The 25104-nt window shown below is 50.4% G+C and overlaps 1 protein-coding gene across 9 annotated transcripts; it reads left to right on the forward strand.

Moving 5' to 3' along the window:
• Positions 1-8: 8 nt before the first annotated feature.
• Positions 9-24326, forward strand: LOC147007839 (uncharacterized). 9 transcript variants are annotated; one of them, XM_085866281.1, is made up of 5 exons: positions 9-589; positions 4929-5080; positions 15924-17249; positions 22715-22836; positions 23271-24325. In XM_085866281.1, the coding sequence occupies exons 2-5, from the start codon at positions 4966-4968 to the stop codon at positions 23751-23753; spliced, it is 2046 nt and encodes a 681-aa protein (XP_085722407.1). In that variant the 5' UTR covers positions 9-589; positions 4929-4965; the 3' UTR covers positions 23754-24325. The 9 variants fall into 9 exon arrangements, with proteins under 9 accessions (XP_085722407.1, XP_085722401.1, XP_085722408.1 ...); XM_085866275.1 differs by lacking the exon at positions 9-589 and adding an exon at positions 597-908; XM_085866274.1 differs by lacking the exon at positions 9-589 and adding an exon at positions 1250-2506 and having other exon boundaries at positions 23271-24326.
• Positions 24327-25104: the final 778 nt, after the last annotated feature.

Raw genomic sequence — 25104 nt, forward strand, 5'->3', positions numbered from 1 at the left:
CACGCCGCGACGCCCAATCAGCAAGAGAGGAAAACGTTTCACTCTTAAAACCAGTTTGTTAAAACTACTGAAACGTTTTACCGGAAACGAGTAACAAAAGTATCAATGAAACAGATACAGAAGAGTTTTATGTTTTTCATAATTATGCAGCCTTTGGCTGCCGGTTGCATCATTTTCTCCGAGCGCGGCTGTGCCGCTGATGCAGTGTCCCCTGTTTCCATGAAGCAGGATCATGTTGCCGACCTCGGAAGGAGGACGGCCTGAGTCAACCCCACCTGAGGATACGGAGCAGAACGACGTGGGACTCGAACTCAAGATCCGACTGTGGATGGGTAACTTTCTTCGATGGGAACGTGAGGGCATCGCATCACGTGATACGCGTTCGCAAACCACCAAAAAAAAAACACAAACATCTCCACGTCATGATGACGTGGGGTCTTCCCACGGGCTTCACAGAAGTGGGATGAAGAGTGACCCCCTGGTCCACCCTGGCGAGGAAGGGCCGGCAGTCACCATTCGAGCAGGTTACGGAGGATACCGAGCCAGGCACCACCTGGAAAAGAAACGCCAAAGTGCGACAACGATCCAGGTCATAAACCCACATTTTACAAAAACCTTTTAAACAATCTCTAAACGATGAAACATCCTGCAGTGTTGAAGGTTTAAATGTTGGATCAACCTTACCTGGCCGGTTGGTGTTCTCACCTGAGTGCGTCGTTCATGATTCCTTCATTTCAAGCCAAGAAAACACATTCGTCTCATCATTATTTACACATAACCTTGTAATTTACACGAAAGTTCACTCCTGCTTTCTGATATCAACATTCTACAATCCTTTTGTTCCTCTTCTGAACATTTCCACATGAAATCCCTGGGACCAGAGGCGTTGCTGGGCAACCTCCCATGGGGTACGTGGTCCTGAATCTATTTTTAGTACCGTACTGTATTGTTGTTGTTATCCTGCTGTTAGTGGTACCCGGCTTTCCGTTGCCAGGCAACGCCGGGTCCCTCCTCCTGCCATCCCTTTCCCTCTCCCACCCCACTCGTGGAGTAGCTTTGGCGCGCTTGGTGTTACACACAGTCAAACAGACGGACAGACAGAAAATGACATTTATTTTTGAGATTATTATTCGATGATATCTGTGAAAGTTTCTCCAAAATCGATAATTAAATATTTCACAGAATCCCATCCCCTCATTCCCTCATTCCCTCATTCCCTCCCATCTTTCATTCATTTCTGCCCGGAGGTGTGCGATATCTAGATCTCCGTAGTTCTGAGAAATGAACGGATCGTTTCCGCGAAGAAGAAGATTCCGCCGCCGCCGTGTGGTAAATCGAGTGAGGCTTCAACGAGGAATGACGGGGAGCGAACGTATGCCGAAGAAAACTCCCCGAAGGAGGGTTTCGGAAGGGATCATTGAGGCGATCCGTACACGAGAGCGCGAACAAAAGCCGAAGCGGCTGCGTGGAGCGTGGCCGCCATTTTGTTGGCCATCGACACGACGCGTGAGCGTGTGTAGGCCTCAGGCCTAAGGCCTAGTAATAAACAAGGCCTCACGTGGATTCGCCGCGCTGAATGTGGGAATAATGGACTTTAGAGAATGTTTTCGGCCTCTTACTAAATGAGACTGTAGTTGTCTTTGTTAATCCAGTTGTCGATTTATTACAACTTCAACAATGAACTCGGTCTGAAGGATATAACAATGAACATGATGATTAATAATGATTAAGAATCCTCGAGTTTGCTTCGTTGTTGCTTTGGTTTTTTGCTCCATTACTACTCGAGTTCGACGGCGTTTGATGTTTTCGTTTTGTTAATGAACACGAGCGAAGGAACACGGTGAATGTTCAGTGAATGTGTCATTAATAAACAGTGAATGTGATTATTCGTTAATCCATGACATCAGTGAACGGTGAATATGATACATGACGTCAGTAAACGGTGAATATGATACATGACGTCAGTAAACGGTGAATATGATACATGACGTCAGTGAATGGTGAATATGATACATGTGGAGCGTACGTGCTGCGGTATCGAAACCACGTGGGAGCGGACGTGCTGCGGTATTAAAGCCACATGGGGAGCGGACGTGCTGCGGTATCGAAACCACGTGGGAGCGGACGTGCTGCGGTATCGAAACCACGTGGGAGCGGACGTGCTGCGGTATTAAAGCCACATGGGGAGCGGACGTGCTGCGGTATCAAAGCCACGTGAGGAGCGGACGTGCTGCGGTATTGAAACCACATGGGGAGCGGACGTGCTGCAGTATCAAAGCCACGTGAGGAGCGGACGTGCTGCGGTATTGAAACCACATGGGGAGCGGACATGCTGCGGTATTGAAACCACGTGGGGAGCGGACGTGCTGCGGTATTGAAGCCACATGGGGAGCAGATGTGCTGCGGTACGAAGCCACGTGAGGAGCGGACGTGCTGCGGTATTGAAACCACATGGGGAGCGGACGTGCTGCGGTATTGAAACCACGTGGGGAGCGGACGTGCTGCGGTATTGAAGCCACATGGGACACTCCACCGTGCAGTGTGGGTGTGGGGAAATCCGTGCATGTGCAGTATCACTGGTGTACGTGCACAGTTAGCATGGACAGCGAGGAGATTGGAGGAACGCGTGTGGGGGAAAAGGGGGCATGCAATGCAGGCAGGCCTTCGTCAAATCGATAGCATACGTTTTAATTTTTAAATTCTCCCGCGTGGTTTTATATAGAACACGGCGGTTATAAAGATATTGTTACGTTTGAGGGGGGGGTTTGCATTCAAAGGGTAATTAGGATGTTTAATTAGGTATGCCATGCTGTTCGAGTTTACCAGGATCTCGATGTAATAAGTAGCAATTCAGTGGTGATAAGTTGTCTAGTAAATGTTCATTTCTTCAAGGGGGGAAATGATAATTGTCACGTAATTAGATAGGGACACAGGATAGGGTAAGTGTGTCTGCGTAAACCCCTTTTTGGTATTCTCTGGAGACTGGCCGTGACGTCACAGGACAGTGCAGCGGATGGCTCCGCCCCGTGATCACGATTGGCAGAAGGCGACGGCGGTGGGCCAATAAACGGCTCGATTGGAGGTGACGAGGGCAGGAGGATAAAAAGGTTCTGTTCGGGGTAGAAAAGGAAGAGGAAGAAGATTACAACCAAAAGATCGTGTTTTTTTGGTGGGGAGGCTGTTGCGCGGAGAGCATCCTTGTTGTTGTGCTGATTCGATCGTGTTCTTGATCGTGTCTTGGAGCCTTGCTGAGCCTCGTGCCTCACCTTGGTTGGCTCTGGGGTTCTGCTGACTCGGAGTACGGGGTCGAACGGCGGGCGGACCTGCCTCCCTCTCCTGCTCGCAACTTGGCGCCAGAACTGTTTCCCTGGCGGCTGTGAGCGGACTTGGGCCAAGAACAGGAGGTCGACAGCACCACGGTTTCTCCTGCCCCCCTGACGAGAGCAAGGCCAGCTCGTCCGACGCCGATCCAAGGACAGTTGCGTCCACACCACGGGCCAGCCTGACCACCAGAAATAGCTACGTTTTGTGTGTGTGTGTGTGTGTGTGTGTGTGTGTGTGTGTGTGTGTGTGTGTGTGTGTGTGTGTGTGTGTGTGCTTGGCGCCTTAGAGGGATTGAGATCTGTATATTCATTGGAATTGTCTGTGTTTTTCCCCACGCCCGATCCCACACCATCCCGTCGAATCGCCCCGGATCCCTCTTCTTGCCGAGTCTTGTTATTTCTGGTCAATAATAAAAACAAATAAACATCATCAACTCAGTGAAAAGTGACTCGTGCCACCTTCCTCGTCCCGTTTTCGGTCGAGCGATTAGAACCGCCATGTTTGGGTTATAAACAAATAAACCGCCTCCATCGTTTCGGCTCATTCTACGTTGGCGGGACTGTTCAAGTCCCGTGGACGTCACAATACACATTGCAGTGAGGGTGAGTTTTATCGCCCCGGTAACGCCATGGTACGCTGCCGCCCCATTCCCTCATGCTGCCTTACCATCCCCTTGCTCTGCCTTCCCCTCCCCTCACGCTTCCTTCCCTTCCCCTCTGGCTCCCTTCCCTTCCCTCCTCTCATGCTGCCTCCCTTACCCTAACACTATCCTCCTCCTAACCCCCTTCCACCATCATGCAACTCTCCGGAAGTCGAGGAGAGGAAGGGGTCTCAAAGAATATGTGAATTAGACAAATGGAAGGTTTTTTTTTTTTTGGTGGAATTAAATAAAGACATGAACACTGGCGCTGCTTTTTCGACGGTTGAAGGAAAATGCCCTGCATTCCCTTCCCTTCCCTAACAACTTACGTTCTCCCAAAGCCCCTCCACCCCCCACGGACATTTTTGGGCAGTGTCTTGGTGTTGTTTAGTGTGTGACCCGTTTGAACGTGCGGTTTTAATATACCCAATTCCGTTCAATCCTGTACTAATGTCGGCAGAAGTCCCCCTATCAAATGCATGTCCAGAATACTCCCTTCCTCACCCCACCACCCCCCATCCTCCTCGCTCCCTCCCCCCTCCCTGGGTGTATGGTGACATGTGGGGAGGCCTCGCTCTCCCTCCTTCCTCTCTCTTGTCCTCTTCCTCGCTTCCCCCATTTCCTCGCTCGCTCACCCACCCCTGACTCGTTTCCCCACCCCTCCTCGTTCCCCTTCCTCCCACTACCCCCCCTTCCCCCCTCCCCGAATCTTAATATTCCCATCAGTGAAGCGACGGGATGTATTTGCGAGTCATTAATATTCATGATCGAATTTCCCAATTGAACGAGATCTTCCGTGTCACATGACCACTCAAGTCAGTTTGGCATACACATAAATCTTGTAAATATGGGCTGGCCCTTTAACTCCATTGACTGAATTTACAAAAACTATGGGGGTGGGGGGGCGATGACGTCTTAAGTCTTTTTATCCTTGTTTTTCATCATGTTTCCCAATGCCCTGCAGGACTTGTAGACCCCAAGCCTCCGGCGTTGCGGTGAAGATGCCTTTCCAAATAAAGTTTCTGCCATACCTCTTCATATACCTCTTCACGTACCTCTTCATCGTTCTGAACTCGGTTGCCTGTGAGCCGAGTAACTTGGACGTTCCGTTGAACCGTGAGTATCAATTTCCAATGTCTTGCTGCATCGAACATTGTGTGTTGCTGCCCTGGCCGCTGGCCTTTGTGACATTAAATGACATACGAGTTTTCAATAATTAATCTTTGTGGGACCTCCTTGTTGAGGCTCTTCAATGTCACTCATACGTCCCTCCAGGACTTCAAGCAGGCGGTGCACCACCACCACCAGCGCGTGTCTTCCCACATCCCTTCCCACATTAATTTTAAACCCATTGACCGTACCTCACCCTTACAGGTGACTGTGTTTCCTCCCCCTCCTCTCTTTCTTCTTTTCCTGTTCGTTCATTCTCCGACTTCTTGAGTCCAAATGTGACCCCAATATCGTTTTATTGCATCGTTATCCTCTTCACCGAGCTCTTCCATGAGCCTCAATTTTGCTTCCAAAACGCAGGTTGCCACAAAACACGATGCATAAACAAGTTAAACAACAAAGAAAATCAATTACATAACAAAGAAAAGAAAAATAACAAAGTTCCAGAAAAATATACTCAAGGAGGTTCAACACAGGAAGTCATTTATCCCATCATTTGTGTGTGTTGGGGTGGTGGGGGGAGGGGGGCAGAAATGTAGGAGAATGGAGGATAACGTTGGGTAGGTACAGTAGCATCAATATATATATATATATATATATATATATATATATATATATATATATATATATATATATATATATATATATATATATATATATATATATATATATATATTGTTGCGGTTTTCGCGCCCGCCGGCGTGCGACGGCCACGTAACTCGAATCGCGGCACGTCGCCCACCGGACGGACAATCCAGTCGTGACCCTCTCGGACTAACGCCGGGAACCAGTCACGGGTGGACCTTTCGGTCTCACCGCGATCGAGCCAATCAGCCCCCGCGTGGGATAGGGTTGCTCGCCAAATTCGAACTACCTAAGTACCCACGCGGAGGGTAGACCGGGCGATCGCACCTCGCCGCAGGTCGACTTCGGACACGGGCCACTTGAGCGACCCGTTCCGTACTATCAGAATAACCGAGCGGTGTTATCGTCGACCTCGACGGTTCGATTAATTATCGGGCGTACTCAGCCCACTACCAACCCTTTACGTGAAGCAAGATGAGGGTTCAATGGGGGAAAAGACGAAGCGAAGCGGGAGAACAGTTCAACAATAAAGCACATTTATTCTCGGCACACGGGAAGCCCACAAATACAATTCCACCAAATGCACACAAAAAAGAAAACACAATTCCATTTACACAAAAAGCAAACATAAAAGTGAAAACACAGTGCAGAGCTAATACCGACTACCGAGCACACGGCAACACTTATACAATTCTACTTCACAGACGGCGCCGACAACACATACCCAAAACCAAGGAAAAGAAATACCCCAAGAATGAGGTAGGCCTGGGGCCGAGACCTGGTCGGGCCTACCCGTCTGGTGATGAGACGCGGAGCGGCGATGGCCCCGCAACCCGCGGGCCTCGTGGACAGTGCCTGGCAGGGGGTGGGAACGGGGCCCCCTTGGTCGCACTATCTCAGCGCGGGGGAAACAGGAGGGGGTTGCTGATGCTCGGGGTATAGAGGATCTTTATTATGTGCGCGACGAGCGTCTCCACCTCGGCCAGGTCGCGCTGCCGGCCTCCCAGGGGTGCAGCTCCCTGCACGACGCGAGCATCCCCTCGTCCGCCCTCGCCGCCTCTCCACAGCTCGTCCCCTCCGTTCCGACTTCAACGCACACGACGAGCAGCTCCACCGCCCGCGAAGTCTTGACTCTCTGTCCGTTCTTGTTTGCGACTCCTCGTTCTCGTTCTGCTGACTCTCTCCTTACTGACTCTCTCGTTCCGACTTTTACGACTCCTTTGACTGACGAACACCGTCCTTTTATCCCCCCCGTAACTTCGCCTTTGACCCCCTCCCTTTGACCTTTCACCTCGCTCCCCATTGGCCCGAGAAAAAGTGGGCGTGAAGGCTTTTTGATCCACAAATTTGCATATATCGATCGCCCTGGGGGCGGGGCCAATTCGCCCCTCGCTCACCGATTGGACGGCAAAAAGTGGGCGTGTGTCGTTTTCGATCCGTTTTTGAAGCAGAAAATCCGTGGTTTTGTACACGCTGTTCAACGTGCGCCCTACACGAGTCCAGCATCGGTGCCCATGAGTGGCGCGAGATGACGGTGATGCGATGGTGGCGAGTTGTGACGGTAAAGGTCATGGCGGTTGTGGTGAAGCGGCGTTGTGGTTGGTGGTTGATGTTGTGGTTGTGATGGTGGCGATTGGTCCAAAATAAAGATAGTAAAAGAAAAACGGCTATCCTGAAGAGTCGCAGCACGTATAAATGACATGTATTCCCACTAGACAACGGGTTTGGGCCTAACTACACATGCACTTACCGAGATACCTCACCTAAGGGACCTGAATGGTGGTTTGCGAATCTGGTAACCACAACACTACCCCTTCCCTTTTTACAGACTCGTCCCGAGTCGTCAAATTTTCGTGTGCCATCATGTGTAGTTTTCCCCTAGTACATTTTACCTACGGATCCCTGAGTGCGACATTCATGGTATTCGTGTCCCCAAAATAAATAACCTGAGGGCTGCGTAACTACCTAAACAAACTCACTCACACGGACGACTTAAATAAAATTGCCGGCGCTAAGACAAACATGCCGGGGGCGCACTCATATGTACAGTACATCTTACCTTAACTTACAAATCTTACACTAAACCATGGCCCAGGATCATTGAACTCTGCAAAAGAAAAGCAGTTAGCAGGGAGCCAGGCTGCCCGCATGCAGTCTCTGACTCAAACAATGCAGGTGACAGGGAACGTGGCTGGCTGCTCACACGCAGTCCGAGGCCTTCCCTTTTGAACTGAACGCAGTGAACCACAACGGTGCATGGGCTGCACAACGCAGTCTCCGTGCCAGCTCAAGTGGCACACGCAATGAGCACAACGAATGGATGCATGGACACAAACACGGTGCACGGGCTGCCACTGCAGGCCCGTGTTGTAGCTGCCAACAGGGCAGTTCTCGCAGCTTGCAAACTGTTGCCTTGATCCTGGCGCACATGGAAATGAACAGGGGGGGCAAAGCAAAAATTGAACGGGGCTGGTGAACGTGGGCAGTGGGCATGGCATGGCAAAGGTGAGCAGGCAAACACAGCCCGCAGAAGAAGGCCGCTGCAGGCAAACACAGCCGGCAGATGAACTGGCCGGCACAGGCCTTGAAGAAAAACAGCCGGCAGATGAACTGGCCGGCACAGGCCTTGCAGAACACAGCTGCCGATGAAGTTGGCCGGCCTCCGCCTTGAAGCAAAACACGGCCAGCCGATGAAGTTGGCCGGCCTCCGCCTTGAAGCAAAACACGGCCAGCCGATGAAGTTGGCCAGCCTTTGCCGTTCAGTGGAGGTTGGTGGAGGGAGTACGGTGGTGCTGGCCACTTGGAAGGCGGGCTCGGACCTACCTACCTGTCTCCCTCCCAACCTATCGCCTTTGCCTGTCACTGTACATACCCACTCCCTTAATTTGTCAAACCCCAATTTAGCCCCAACTTATTTTTTTGTTGTTTTTATTTTTACTCCCCCACTATAAATCGTCCCCTAACCCCCTTTATCGTCCTTGTTCGGCTAACCTATCCTGTCACCTAGCCTACTCCCAACCCCTACGTTCCCTTCCCGGAGGGGAACAAGGGAGAGCTAACGTCCTGTGTCGAGGACCAACGAAGCCTCAGAATGGCCTCCCCAGAGTTCGGCGATCTTAACACCAAGCGGGTCCAGCGGCCCACAACGACAGCGAGGGGATGGATGGTGCGGAGGGGTACATCTCCTAATCTATCCTAACCATTTAACTGTTAAACTACCCCGGGGCTTTCAACAAGCACCTCTCGCTTAAACTATTGGTTCTAACAACCCAGATTCCCGTCGCCTGTGTTGGTGTCCTTACAATTTCGGGCCTCGCCCCCCAATTTTCTCTCCGTGCCCTCACACGGTCTCCTGGCTGGGACACGTGGCTCCCTTTGGCAGGCACGACCCTCTGCCGAATCTCCCGCTATGGCACCCCCGGGCACTACACTGCCTCCGAGCCTACCAGCTCCCTAACACCGGGGAGTGCCCCCCATGGCACCTCCCCTGAAACGCACACGTGGCAGGCCGGCCTCCCGGGCCCCTTTCCGAGGGTCACCCGTGCCCACTGCACTGCCCACGCGGCTAATGGCGGCCCGGGCCCCCGCACCAAGCAGGCGCACCCGTGCCCACTACTCTATCCCGGCCCCCCATGGGCCCTTGGCCTACCGCGGCCGACTAGCCTGGTGCCCGGGGTACCCACTCAGCGATACTCACCTTTCGCAGCCACGCTCCCAAGCCCGTCAACAGGGCTCCTGCACCCCTCCAAATGGGTCTCGAGCCTACTTTCCCACCAACAACAAAACGACCTCCATTTTTCAATTTGACTAACCCAACTGACTCAATCTACACTGACCCCGGGGGTCCCTTGGGCGGGAGTCACTCCTCCCCCCAATCACTCATCGCACCATGCATTCCCCATTCGCTCCACTCACACAGACCCGCTGGCCTCACTCACTCAACAAGTACTCACCTCGCAACTCACCAACTCTTCAACACACACACCGCTGAACTCTGCCATCCTTCTAACTGCACCCCCTAACTAACTCGTGCTCCCACGTCGTCCCTTACACTATAGCACGTTCCTTTTAACCTACGTAGCTAAACTACGTCCCCTCTACACATTCACAAGTCTGTCACTGTCTCCAAATCAATCATTTTATTTCCCAACCTAAATCTGGCTACAATCCCTCTAACTAATCCATTCCACGGACTCCATGAGGACTTACCCCTGCCCCATGAAGTCGGTCTAACTAAGCTAACCCTTCCCCCTAACTAGTTTCCCTCCTGTGCCCAGGTAAGGGGGTCTTTCACCCCTTGCCCAGGAATCCTGTACACCCGAAAGTGAGGCTTGCTTTTTCTTTTTTTTTTTCATGCGCAGCACCTGCGCGGCAACTCAGAGCTCGCGCACTTTACACCTGCCCGTGACGTCATGCAGCTGCACGTGTTCCTCGTCCCTCCTTGGACGGGACCATCCGGCAGAGATACCCCTCCTGCCGGATTCCAACCACACGTGCAGCCATGACGTCACCGTGCGCATAAAAAAAAAACAAGCCACACGTCTCGAGGGGTTCCCCACGCGAACACATGTGCTCTGCCCGTTGGAGCTTAACACACACGATCGCGTGGAGAACCCGTCCGGTCCAAATCCATTTACCTGCCTAAACTTTGTCCGTCCGCGGGATCGGCAAATCCACCGCGTGCGTTTCCGGACCGGGACTTCGCTCTCGCAAGCGAGCACGTGGTGGTCTCGTGCGTTGCACAGCACGAACCGCGTGCTCACTGCTGGGTGAACCCGGCACGGTCCTCGAAACAACTACAGCCGCTACTCGGCTTTCTCTCCTCTGTCGCCGTCTCCGTCGCCATTCCACACACGCATACCTGCGTGTCACGACGCACACAGTCCACACCATCACATTCACACGGGGAGACGCGGCTGCGTGCTCCCGCATGCCAACCGACATCTCCCTCTCATACCGCTCTCTCACACACACGGTCTCCCTGGCACACAGCGACCTTGCACACGGCCGTTCACTCAGGCGTGCCTCACTACTCACACAAACCATACTACTCACACGTGGTGCTCTATTCACTCGCGCGGGGGCACTCACCCGCGGTGCCTCACCCACACACGTGAGGGCACTCAACCGCTGTGCCTCATCCACACACCGTGCCTCACTCATACACGGCGTGCTGGGAAGCACGCACTCCAGCACCATCGCCACCACACCACTCACACACGGGGTCGCTTCCACACACGGGGACGCACTCACACCTTGCACCACACACACAGGGACAACCACACTGGGGATTTGTGTCCCCACAAGGGTCTCCGGGGCCTCTATACCCCCCAAGCTCTCCGTGCACCCGTCCACAGCACTCGTCCCCTCAACCTCGCAAAGCACGACCGAACTCACCTGGTCGTGACTCGCCTCAAGGGGGCATACTCCCTCCCCTCGTTCCTGGAGGAGGCCATCCCGCTGCTCGCACCGGGTCCCTACACGCTCCGCGAGCTCACCCCCATTGTCCTCCACTACCTCCGTGTGTGCGTGCGCGTCACTTACCCCGTCTTCATCGTGTAGTCTTCCCTCTATCGTTCCCATCTCCCGTGTCTCTGCCAACTCTTCACCCTTTACCTCCCTTGTCTCAACTATTATTTCTGTTGTCGTCACCTCGTGTCTCGTCTCACACGTTTTGGTCTCCCCATTTAATTTTTCCCTTTCGGTCATCGTCACGACCCTCGCCCAACACGTTCCACGAATTATTTTTTTTACCCGCCTCCACCGCGGGCCTGTCAGCCGTTGCACCCCCACCCAGCTCGTTTGATCCCACACGTGGAGTCGCCATTTTTATCTCCCCGGTCACGGCCTTCATGCCCGCCTGCAGGCTTCGGCCCATGTTCTGCGTCTCACCCCGCAGCTTTTTCATTTCTTCCTTCATGTTTGCTTCCATTCCGTTTATTTGCTGTGTATTCGCATCCATCTTTTCGTTCATGCCTTTCATTTCGTTTTTTATTTCATTTGTCATTGCCGCCAGCATGGCGCATAGCTGGGCCACGTCGGGCGCACTCAGCTGAGCCGTTTCAGCAAGGGTTTTGGTGGAGAGGGGGGGGGAGGTGTCATACACTGCGGCCGCCGCCGCACCCATTTCGGGCTCTGGGTTTAGTTGGGCGAGTCCGTGTTCCTGCACAATCAACATTTCCTGCACGGGGATTCCATCCTGGACCATGGACTCTACATTATTACACATATACATTTCTAATACCCCCGGCTCCCGCTCGCCTTGAGACGCCATCTTGCTTCTCGTGAAGGGTTAATTTGCTCGCTCGTAATTTGGAGGGAATCGGGGGTCGCTTCTCTCACCCCTGGACCGATTCCCGTGAATTTCGCTGGAGACAGGAGAGCCTGTTGTCCCGCTCTCCAATACCAGTGCCGCGAGGAGGGCGATGAATTTGTATCCCACTCCTGACACCAGTGTTGCGGTTTTCGCGCCCGCCGGCGTGCGACGGCCACGTAACTCGAATCGCGGCACGTCGCCCACCGGACGGACAATCCAGTCGTGACCCTCTCGGACTAACGCCGGGAACCAGTCACGGGTGGACCTTTCGGTCTCACCGCGATCGAGCCAATCAGCCCCGCGTGGGATAGGGTTGCTCGCCAAATTCGAACTACCTAAGTACCCACGCGGAGGGTAGACCGGGCGATCGCACCTCGCCGCAGGTCGACTTCGGACACGGGCCACTTGAGCGACCCGTTCCGTACTATCAGAATAACCGAGCGGTGTTATCGTCGACCTCGACGGTTCGATTAATTATCGGGCGTACTCAGCCCACTACCAACCCTTTACGTGAAGCAAGATGAGGGTTCAATGGGGGAAAAGACGAAGCGAAGCGGGAGAACAGTTCAACAATAAAGCACATTTATTCTCGGCACACGGGAAGCACACAAATACAATTCCACCAAATGCACACAAAAAAAGAAAACACAATTCCATTTACACAAAAAGCAAACATAAAAGTGAAAACACAGTGCAGAGCTAATACCGACTACCGAGCACACGGCAACACTTATACAATTCTACTTCACAGACGGCGCCGACAACACATACCCAAAACCAAGGAAAAGAAATACCCCAAGAATGAGGTAGGCCTGGGGCCGAGACCTGGTCGGGCCTACCCGTCTGGTGATGAGACGCGGAGCGGCGATGGCCCCGCAACCCGCGGGCCTCGTGGACAGTGCCTGGCAGGGGGTGGGAACGGGGCCCCCTTGGTCGCACTATCTCAGCGCGGGGGGAAACAGGAGGGGGTTGCTGATGCTCGGGGTATAGAGGATCTTTATTATGTGCGCGACGAGCGTCTCCACCTCGGCCAGGTCGCGCTGCCGGCCTCCCAGGGGTGCAGCTCCCTGCACGACGCGAGCACCCCCTCGTCCGCCCTCGCCGCCTCTCCACAGCTCGTCCCCTCCGTTCCGACTTCAACGCACACGACGAGCAGCTCCACCGCCCGCGAAGTCTTGACTCTCTGTCCGTTCTTGTTTGCGACTCCTCGTTCTCGTTCTGCTGACTCTCTCCTTACTGACTCTCTCGTTCCGACTTTTACGACTCCTTTGACTGACGAACACCGTCCTTTTATCCCCCCCGTAACTTCGCCTTTGACCCCCTCCCTTTGACCTTTCACCTCGCTCCCCATTGGCCCGAGAAAAAGTGGGCGTGAAGGCTTTTGATCCACAAATTTGCATATATCGATCGCGCTGGGGGCGGGGCCAATTCGCCCCTCGCTCACCGATTGGACGGCAAAAAGTGGGCGTGTGTCGTTTTCGATCCGTTTTTGAAGCAGAAAATCCGTGGTTTTGTACACGCTGTTCAACGTGCGCCCTACACGAGTCCAGCATCGGTGCCCATGAGTGGCGCGAGATGACGGTGATGCGATGGTGGCGAGTTGTGACGGTAAAGGTCATGGCGGTTGTGGTGAAGCGGCGTTGTGGTTGGTGGTTGATGTTGTGGTTGTGATGGTGGCGATTGGTCCAAAATAAAGATAGTAAAAGAAAAACGGCTATCCTGAAGAGTCGCAGCACGTATAAATGACATGTATTCCCACTAGACAACGGGTTTGGGCCTAACTACACATGCACTTACCGAGATACCTCACCTAAGGGACCTGAATGGTGGTTTGCGAATCTGGTAACCACAACAATATATATATATATATATATATATATATATATATATATATATATATATATATATATATTTTTTTTTTTAATTTTTTTATTTTTTAAAGAAGAAGGTGCTTCCAAACAAACGAAAAAACTTGATCGACTCCGATAATTTGAGTAAAAAAGCGAGAGCAGCTTTGATGTCCGTCCGCACTCCGCACGCAATAATTACTGTGCTTCCCCATTGTCTCGGGTCACTCACCTGCATTTTTTTCATAAATTAAAAAAATGATTATTTATATTTTCATTTATGGATGTTGTCTGACGATTCTGTGATTTTTCCCGGTGTACTGGCTTCGATGTCCATCGGGACGCAAAATATCAGCTTTCTACGTCACCCAGAAGGCACTGATCTTTAATATCAGTCAGTGTCAGTCAGTCAGTGGTGAGAAAGCACTTTATATATTGCATTATATATAAAATATATATATATATATATATATATATATATATATATATATATATATATGTGTGTGTGATTATGTCTCACATGGTAAAACCGCATAATCCTCACAGAGCAACCGTCCTTCTGCCACCCCATACGATTGTTCCCGCTAATTTAAACCATTCAACCAGAAGGCACGTGATGCGTTTGGCGTGTAAATCAAAACATGTGGAGTGTGACGTGCACTCCCCCGATCTCCATTTCACACAGTCAGACACCAAAGCATGACCTGTAGGAGGGGACGGAATCTGAACTGTACGGCGGGGTGGGGAATCACTTCCCAGCCAATCTTTGGGATTACCTCCTTTGTGAGATGCGCAGTGTGGCGTCTGACGTTGTCATGTTGAAAGATGAGAGCTTCTTTCATCGGGAGAGTTTTCCCGGAGAGCATGTTTCATTTTCTTGTACGGAGTGAGCCTCCTCGATAGTTTCCCCTTTGGGCAGAAAATCAACCAGCATGCATCCCTCGGCATCCAAGAATACCTTTTCCATACTTTGCCGCTGGAGGGTACTCTTTTGGCCTTCTACTTTTTTGGAGACGGAGAGTGATTTTTTGGAGACACAGATCATAGGAGAGGTGGACTTCATCTGTCTCACAAATATTGCGACGTATATCAAATATCACATTTAGTTACTTCTACGCTTAACCAGTCATTTTTAAGAAATTACTACGCTCTATGAAGCATTTATTAACCCCCTATGAGTCATTCCCACAACACTTCTTTCAACTTGCTCGTCGCTCAACAAGAAATAATGCTGATACGGCACATTTATTTTATTATCCTTATTCAAATGTGTAATTCAAACGACTTCCTGCTGTGTAATTCAAAACACCTCACTTCACTGGAAAATGTGGGGACAGGAACATGATACACATTTACATGGAGGATTTGTGTCCCCCTCACACCCCACATACTCCTCCAAGATAAATAAATAAAAACACCCCAAATTTGGGTCACGCTGATCATGTGTAGCAAGTGTAGATGTCATCGGCCCAGAACTGTAGGCGGAGTAACGCGACAAACAAACAAACACACAAACACACACCGGTTTTTCCTCATTTTGTATGTTGATCCACCCCATACCCTTTGGGAGTTTCGAACCTCCTGTCCATTGTCGTTTCACTCCTCTGTGAGCCTATCTCAAGACCTTTCTGTTTCAAGCACACAACCACAGCAAAAAAACCCGGATTCTAACCTGAATCGAACACACGGTCGATGATGTGCTTGTTGTTCCATGCTCCTTTTCACGCCCTGCACTGACACCACCACTGGCAGATGCTTCCAATGGCAACAGAAGGACTTGAATTAAGGACCTAAGAACTGTGTGGGTCACCGATAATAATTGTCACTTTGGAAACGGGCCGCCCTTGTTTCACTTGATTGTGCTTTAATTCATTTTTCTCACAACATGCTGCAGAAGATGTTGAGTGTCTTGTTGCCATTAAATTTAAAGTAAAAATTTTAAGTGTACTTGTCATCCCTCCTTGGCCACCTTCGGTGCTGTCTTGGCTCTGTGGTGTTGAGGCCAATTTAACACCGAACATTGTGTTCTTTCATGGGCCAGGTTTGAAAAGAATGCTTCCAAACCTGCGACCGAACAGCATCTCCAACCGCACTGTGCAGGCCGACACCAGCAAGGATGAAGTGCCTCCCAGCAGTCGGCAGCAGTTCCACACAGCTGGAGGACCTCTCAGCACCACACAGCCGTCCAACACAACTGGAGGGCTTCTGAGCACCACACATCCGTCCAACACAACTGGAGGACATATCACCACGATGCAGCAGTTCAACACAATTGGAGGGCCTCCAAGCACCATGCAGCAGTTCCACACAACTGGAGGGCCTCCCAGTATCACACAGCAGTCCAACACAACTGGAGGACATACCACCACAATGCAGCAGTTCAACACAACTGGAGGGCCTCCTACCACCATTCAGCAGTATAACACAACTGGAGGGCCTCCCAGCATCACGCAGCAACACAACACAACCGGAGGGCCTCTCAGCACCACACAGCAGTTCCCCAAAACTGGAGGGCTTCCCAGCATCACGCAACAATACAACACAACTGGAGGCCCTTTCAGCACCACACAGCAGTACAACACAACTGGAGGGCCTCCCAACACTACACAGCAGTACAACACAACTGGAGGGCCTCCCAGCACCACACAGCAGTACAACACAACTGGAGGGCCTCCCAGCATCACGCAGCAGTACAACACAACTGGAGGGCCTCCCAGCATCACACAGCAGTACAACACAACTGGAGGGCCTACCAGCACCACACAGCAGTACAACACAACTGGAGGGCCTCCCAGCACCACACAGCAGTACAACACAACTGGAGGGCCTCCCAGCACCACACAGCAGTACAACACAACTGGAGGGCCTCCCAGCATCATGCAGCAGTACAACACAACTGGAGCACCTTTCAGCACCACACAGCAGTACAGCACAACTGGAGGGTCTTCCAGCACCACACAGCAGTCCCCCACAACTGGAGGGTCTACCAGCACCACACAGCAGTCCCCCACAACTGGAGGGTCTACCAGCATCACACAGCAGTCCTCCACAACTGGAGGGTCTACCAGCATCACACAGCAGTATAACACAACTGGAGGGCCTCCCAGCATCACACAGCAACACAACACAACTGGAGGGCCTCTCAGCACCACGCAGCAGTTCTCCACAATCGGAGTGTCTTCCAGCACCACACAGAAGTACAACACAACTGGAGGGCCTCCCAGCACCACACAGCAGTTCAACACAACGAGAGAGTCTCCGAACATTTCGAAGCAATTCTACACAACTGAAGGGTCTTCAAACATTACGCAGCAGCTCAACACAACTGGAGGATTGCTGAACAACACACAGTTCAATCCAAATGAAGGTTTGTGACCCGGCTATAAAATCAGAATCCACCAACCTTCCCTCTTCCCCACCTCCCTCAACCTTTTTTGTTTTGTTTTGTTTACATTGTCAAGGCTCGTATGAGAGCGAACACACAACGCAGAGCAAGGGGGCCATGAGACAAGAGGCGTGGGAGTGGGAAGGACAAAACAGTGGGGAACAGAGACATTAGCAGATCTGTGGAAGGGAGAGGGATAGTGTGGGAAACACGGAGTAAACAAGATGGACATGACAGGGACTTTCAAGGAAGGAAAGCATGGAATTTGAAGGAGGTGGGTTTGGTGTGGATTAACGGGGGTAGAAAAGATCGAGGATTTGGATGGGGGAAGATAAGAGATGGTGGTGAACAGCCGTTTTGAAGACCTGGAGGGAAGAATGGGATTAAACAGAGTGAGGGAGTTTATTCCAAAAGTGGGAAAAAGAGGAATGAAAGAGTGAAGGTGAGCAGTGATTCGTTATTTTGGTAGTTTTACCAGAAGGGGGTTGTTGGCGGACCTTGAGCACCCTGCGGAAATATGGTGGGGACAAATCGCAGAGAGAGCAGGGGGGGCAAGACCGAAGAGGAGACGGTAGAAGACAAAGACCACTGACCAGCCTGTGGTGAGAGACCCAAAGACTCAGCCTCACCACGGGAGATTCCAATGATCATAAATGCCTTGGTTTCCACAGCGTGAAGCCGAGAAAGGTGAGAGGCGGGAGCACTGGCCCAGAGGGAAGAGCAGCACTCCATCAGATTGCGGATGAAAACTTTGTAAGTGGTCAGGAGCTCAGGTGGGCTGAGGAAGGACTTTGCACGATTCCCAGGGAAGGATTCCCAGTCGGCGACTGGCTTTGGAGGCCAGGTTGGAAATGTGGCTTTCCCAGGAAAGATCATGGCAGATAGTGAGACCCAGAAGATTGAGAGAAAGGATTTCTTCCAGAGGATTGTTGAAAATTAGATTGGGGGGGTTCCAAATGGTCCTTTCGGAGACATAGTGAGATTTGTGTGGATTGAAAGACATGTTCCACATGTTGGACCAGTTTGTGATTTTACCCAGATCTGCAGTGAGCGAATAAGCTGCTGCTTGCCGGTCTGAGGGATGACAGATGGTACGGCAGAGAGTGGAGTCATCAGCAAAGAGATAAAGAGGATTTTCCAGAGAGATCATTGATGAAAAACAGGAAAAAAAATAACAGGGCCCAGAACGCTACCTTGAGGAACTCCAGCCTGGACAGGAAGGGGGGATAAAAGAACTCCATTTAGGGCCACACGTTGACTGCGACAGGAGAGGAAGTCTGCGAGCCATGAGTGCAGATTTTTTTTTTTTTTTTTTTTTGTATACCTTGGTCGAGGCTCGTATGAGAGCTAACACACAACTCACAGCAAGGAGGCATGAGACAAGAGGGGTGGGAGTGGAAGGGACAAAACATTGGGGAACAGACACAGGTGAACTGTGGAAGGGAGAGGGATGGGGATGGGACGGGGAACATGGCGAGGAGAAGATGGACATTACAGGGACTTTCAGGAAGGAAAGCAGGAGAATTGAAGGAAGTGGGCTTGGGTGGATTATCGGGGGTAGAAAAGATCGAGGATTTGGATGGGGGAAGATAAGAGGTGGTGGTGAACAGCTGTTTTGAAAGCCTGGAGGGAAGAATGGGAAAGAATATAGTGAGGAAGTTTATTCCAAAGGCGGGAAAAAAGAGGAATGAAAGAGTGAAGATGAGCAGTGATTCGTGATTTTGGTAGTTTTACCAGAAGGGGGTTGTTGGCGGACCTTGAGCGCCCTGTGGAAATGTGGTTGGGACAAATCGCAGAGAGAGCATGGGGGGCAAGGCTGGAGAGGAGTCGGTAGAAGACAGAAAGACCACCGACCAACCTGCGGTGATTGAGTGAGAGGCCCAAAGACTCAGCTTCATTGCGGGAGATGCCAATGATCTTAAAAGCCCTGTTTTCGACAGCGTGAAGTCGAGAAAGGTGGGAGGCAGGAGCACCAGCCCAGAGGGGAGAGCAGTACTCCATCAGGCTACGGACAAAAGCTTTGTAAGTGGTCAGGAGCTCAAGAGGGCCGAGGAAGGACTTTGCACGACGGAGGATTCCCAGTCGGCGACTGGCTTTTGAGGCAAGGTTGGAAATGTGACTTTCCCAGGAAAGGTCATGGCAGATAGTGAGACCCAGAAGCTTGAAAGAAAAGACTTCTTCCAGAGGATTGTTGAGAAAGTGGATGGGGGGGTTTGTAAACGGTCCTTTCGAAGAGACATAGTGAGAGTGTGAGATTTGTGTGGATTGAAAGACATGTTCCACGTGTTGGACCAGTTTGTGATTTTATCCAGATCTGCAGTGAGCGAAGAAGCTGCTGCTTGCCGGTCTGAGGGATGACAGATGGTACGGCAGAGGGTGGAGTCGTCGGCAAAGAGAAATAGAGGATTTTCCAGAGAGTCCGAGAGATCATTGATGAAAACCAGAAAAAGAACAGGGCCCAGAACGCTACCTTGAGGAACTCCAGCCTGCACAGGAAGAGGGGATGAAAGAACTCCATTTAGGGCCACACGTTGACTGCGACAGGAGAGGAAGTCTGCGAGCCATGAGTGGAGATGGCCTTGAATACCATGGGAAGAGAGTTTGGTGAGTAGGGCAGGGTGCCAGACTGTGTCAAAAGCACGTGATATGTCCAGGGATACGGCTCGGATTTCCTGTCTGGCATTGAGGACCTCCATCCATTGATGGGAGAGCAGTAGCAGCATATCCAGGGTCGAGTGACCTGGTCTGAAACCAAATTGATGATTGGAAATCAAGCCATTGGAGAAGAGGAAGGATTTAATGTCTGAAGCGATGATGGATTCCATAACCTTGCTGATGATTCGGAGAAGGCTGATTGGTCTGTAGTTACAGGGATCTGTTTTTGCACCTTTTTTATGCAGGGCAGTGATGTTAGCAGATTTCCAAGCAGATGGCAGGTGACCTTGGGAAAATGAGAGGGTGAATAGAACAGAGAGAGGGTGAGCAAGAGCAGAAGAGCAGGCTTTGAGGACATGTTGGCTGATGCCGTATGGACCGGTTGCAGAATCTGAGTCGAGGTTTCACAGCAAGCTCTCCACCTTGTCAGAGAAGCTTTTGTGAAATTTCGCATGATACACCCTCCCCTTTTCTCTTTGATAAGCCAGCAGACCGTGATCCCACTGAAAGTATCGCTCCGAGCCACACTGTTGGAAAAAGAAAGAACTCTGCAGCAAATGCAAACATTATTCCGCTAATGAAGCAGGCAAAACCAGAGCCGCTCCCAACAATGGCTTCCTTCCTCATTTGCTTTCCAATTTAACATGCGGATTAGTATAATAAATCCTGATAAATATTTAAATTGCCAAAACGGAACCACTCGGGGATATGGAGATTTGTTTTCCTTCATTTTAAAAATACTTTGAAGTTTCAAGTAGCACGTGATAAACTACAGAGATACTGGCACGTGGTGAGTATAATCTTCATGATGATAATGAGCGGGAGACGGGGTTTTATAATCGCTTGTGTGCGTGCGTGTGTCTGTCCAGGCCGTGACTCCCCCCCTCGCCCCCCCCCCCCCATTTTTAGCTTTTTTCATCAAATTTTCAACTTCTTCTTTCGTGTGGTCCCATCGTCAGCCATTAACTTTTCACTAAAGCTTGATGATGAGAATGTGGACAAGACAAATTAATAATTCGGTCAAAAGGTCAAAGGACAACGTCGCATAAAATCGTCAATTTTCATCCGATTGACCTGAATTTTTTAGAATTTGCATATCGGGTCACTGAGTTGGTCCACGAATCAAAAGCTTGATGTAGATTGTTTTTTTGTTTGTTTTTTTTTAGATCAAAAGGTCAAGGTTGCATGAAATCGCCAATTTTCTTCTGATTGACCTGAAATTTCAACAGGATTTGCATATCGGCTCACTGAATTGGTTCATCAATCAAAAGCAGGAAGCTGATTGTTTTGAGGTCACAAAATCCTCAATTTCCATCTGATTGACTTTAAATTTGAGAAAGGTTTGCATATTGGATCGCTGAAGCCGATTGCTTTTTAGGTCAAAAGGTCAAGGTCGTCTGTAATTGTATTTTTCTTTTTTTGACCTGTTTTTGTCATGATTAGTACACGGAAGAATAATAAGTCAGAATACAAAGCAGATGCGGACGAGCTTTGCATTTTCAGATGCTTTCGAGTGATGGTTTTATTATTTGTTTGTTTTTATTATTTCCAGATCACACAACAAAAGCTAACTCCTTTATTCACCCATATTGACTTTTTTTCTCCTCAACATCGAACTTCATGGAAGTGAGAAGAGCGCGGTAATGGAGGGTGTGAATCGATAGTACAACGCAGGCATGATAGGCCGAATGACCTTCTCATGCGCCAAAGTTCCCTGTGTATATTTGTGTAATGTTGTTAAAGACAGGAAGAAAGAGGGAGGGAGGACAGAGAGCTGTGGGTGAGGGTGCATGGAGTTGTAAGAGGGAGTTTGAGACGTTGGGAAGGCAGTGGGGGGGGGATTGAGGACTTGGGGTTTTGGGGAGTTAAGGTCTTGAAGAAGAAAGGGGATGGGGATGACAAAGTTAGCTTAGGGGAGGGAGGGCAGAGAGGGGACAGAGTTTGGATCGAGGGGTTTGAGGCTTTCGAGGAGGTGGAGGGGAGTTGAGGACATTGAGTTGAGAGGTTTGAGGATTTGAAAAAGGGGGGAGGGGTGCACAGAGTTTGGGTGTGGTGGTGGGGGGAGGGCAGAGAGAAGTCAGAGTTGGGAGGAGGGTTAAGGACATGGGATTGTGTGTGGGTGTCGGATTGTTGGTGGTGGGCGGGGGGGTTAGGGACCTGAAGTCACATTTTACATGAGGCAGAATTTTCATGGGCCTGTGATAGTCCCATTGTGTCTTTTGGGTCCTCCAGGTATTTTGTGTCCTCTGGGTCTTTTGTGTCCTCAGGGTCTTTTGGATGCTCTGCATCTTTTTGGTCCTCTGAATCTTTTGAGTGTTCGGGGTCCCCCCTTTCGTTTTTTTTTTGTTAGTCATCCTGTGGGTCCTTTGGTTAGTCATCCCCCATCCTGTGGGTCCTTTGGGTATTTTAGGTCTTTTGTGTCTTCGGTGTATTTTCGTTCTTTTGAGTCTTCCATGTCTTTGGGGCATATTTGGGTTTTCGGGGTCTTTTGGGTATTTAAAGGTCTCCATGGTCGTTGGGGTCTCTTAGGTCTTCAGGGTCTTTTGGGTGTAATTGTCTCAATGATTGTTGACTTGATATATTCGGAACATCCGTTAAAGATGGTTTAATAAAATGAGGCCTCTCGTGATCATCAAGTGTAAAGTTACTCCACATCATCGATACGTCGATGAACCTTTTAAGACGATGAAAACGGAAGAGCAAGTCACAAGTCGAGTGAGTCTTCCATGAACACTGCAATGTCTGATTGTGCAAAGCCATGTTGTTGTCTGACCCTCCGTATTCAACCGCAGACAAGCCCACATCGGTGACCTCCTTGATGGAGCAAATCTGCTTCCTCATGATGATTGCAATATTGGTTTTGTTGTTCCTCCTGACTGTCTGCATCATCTACAAAAGGGATAAAGATTACTGGGTAGGCCTTGCACAACCTTCTCACCTGTCAGTTGGCTGTCCTCGACGCTTTGGCAGATACCCAGTTGTTTTGTCCATTGTAACCTGTACATTGTGATGTCACTGCATACCAGTACAAGCTTCCATGTAACTGAGACATGTACATTATTTAATTTAGTAAACTCAACAATAACATTCAAATTACATGAAACCAAAATATTCCAGTTAAATGAGGTCTTGGCTACATGGTGAAATGGGGAAACCCCACCTCTTAACCCCACACAGCCTGATTTCTTGTGTGTGAATATAAACTTCACAGTCCACAAGCTTAAACGGTTTACACCTTTTAGAACTTACAGAGTTTATATTCACCCATGTCGATCTTCCTCGATGACCTCTAAAAGTTACTGATATAGACCATGGGTGAAGGTTGACACGTGTGCTGTGTTGTTGAAGTGTGTGCTTCATCCAGTGACAACACCGTTGTTGGAGATGCAGCCTTTCAGGTCTTCCCTCGAACAGCCCTTGCTGCTTGCAATGAGTGAGGATTTCCCACCTTCGATGACTCCATCGAACGGTGCGACAGAGGCTCCAACTGGTGTTGGCTTAATGGTTCAGGTGGCTGGCTCAAGATCCCAGGAACTTCCGTTTGAGCCCCTGTCGTGTTGTTTCATAACATCAGGTGGGTTGACTCCACCGTTGGAGATGCAGCCTTTCAGGTCTTCCCTCGAACAGCCCTTGCTGCTTGCAATGAGTGAGGATGTCCCACTTTCGATGACTCCATCGAACGGTGCGACAGAGGCTCCAACTGGTGTTGGCTTAACGGTTCAGGTGGCTGGCTCAAGATCCGAGGAACTTCCGTTTGAGCCCCTGTCGTGTTGTTTCATAACATCAGGTGGGTTGACTCCACCTGTCATCCTTCTGAGGTCGACAAAATGAGGACTATCGTGCTGGTAACAGAGGGAATTGCATCAGCGACACAGCTGCATCCCCAGAAAATGATGCACAGCAAAGCAGTTACAGGCTGCAAACAAATAAATAAATAAATAAAGTGGACTTGAAATCACAAACACATTTTATGTTCATTGTCTAAACACGCTTATTTTTTCTTTCTGTTGACCTGATTTCTTGACATGTTCACCAGGAACCACCGTTGGCAAAACAACAAATTATTGAATAAACAAAATTAACATGTCTCCCAGTTGTTACACAAACATAGACATTGTCTTAATAAAAGTACTGTTCTTCCCTTAATGTGGGCTGGCAGGATGACCAAGAGGTTCACACACTGGGTCAGGTCAGGTATGGGAGCATGCTGGACATTTAAGACTGGAAGACCTGAAGACTGAAGACTCGGACTTTCATCCTCCTGCACAGGTATCGGCAGCGCCACACCCCATGATCCAGTGAATCCGTGACTCCCCAGGCCCGACCCAGACGTTGATTGACCTCTGCCTCACAGCCAGCGGAAACGTGAATATCCAGCCGGCAGAGTGCAGCATTTCCACCAGTCTTGAGAAATTTAGCATGGATGCCACAGATCCCTGGAGCTTTACCCCATTTCAGCCGGTTCACCGCAGCCTGTGTTTCCACAAGCGAAGGTGGACCATTGTTTATTGGAGGGTCAGCAACAGGGATTGTAACACCCCTGACATCAAACTCGACAGCTGGTGGATCAGCCTGGTATAATGTGTATATAACCGCTCAAAGTGACCGGCCCAGCGGGCCTTCACTTCGGACTCCTCTGTCAAGAGCCTTCCACCCTCTGCTCTAACTGTAGTACACTGAAGGATGGGCTTGGAAGAACATAATGCGCGAATTCCCCTGTAAGCAGGACGAGAATCCCTTGACCACGGGTGATGCTCTACCCCCTCACAGATTCCTCACACATAGTCCTCCTTGTCCACCCTTTGCACACGTACAGTTTTATGCCTCAGCTCCCTGAACAGTTCAGCTCTGCCATTCAGCCAGGCCTTGCGACTCTGGTCAATGGTATCCAGTGTCCCTTGAGAGACAAAATTCTTCTTCACCTTCCGGTAAGTTCCAAGACATCCACCGGTAACATCAAGGACGGTGGTCTTGAAGGCACTCCACAACTCTTCAGGACCCCCCAAAGCACCCAGACTCCTCAAATCTCCACTCAGCTTGTTCACAAACTCCTCAGCTACCCTCTCATCCTTGAGCTTGCCAAGATCCAGCCTCGGCTGGGATGGTACCATTCTCCTTGATTTAAGGTGCAACTTCAGAGTTGCTGAAACAAGCCGGTGGTCAGTATTAAGGACTCATAGTA

This window comes from Eptatretus burgeri, chromosome 24, assembly GCF_056783735.1.
Source record: "Eptatretus burgeri isolate ZD-2024b chromosome 24, Ebu_testis_v1, whole genome shotgun sequence".
NCBI lineage: Eukaryota > Metazoa > Chordata > Myxini > Myxiniformes > Myxinidae > Eptatretus > Eptatretus burgeri.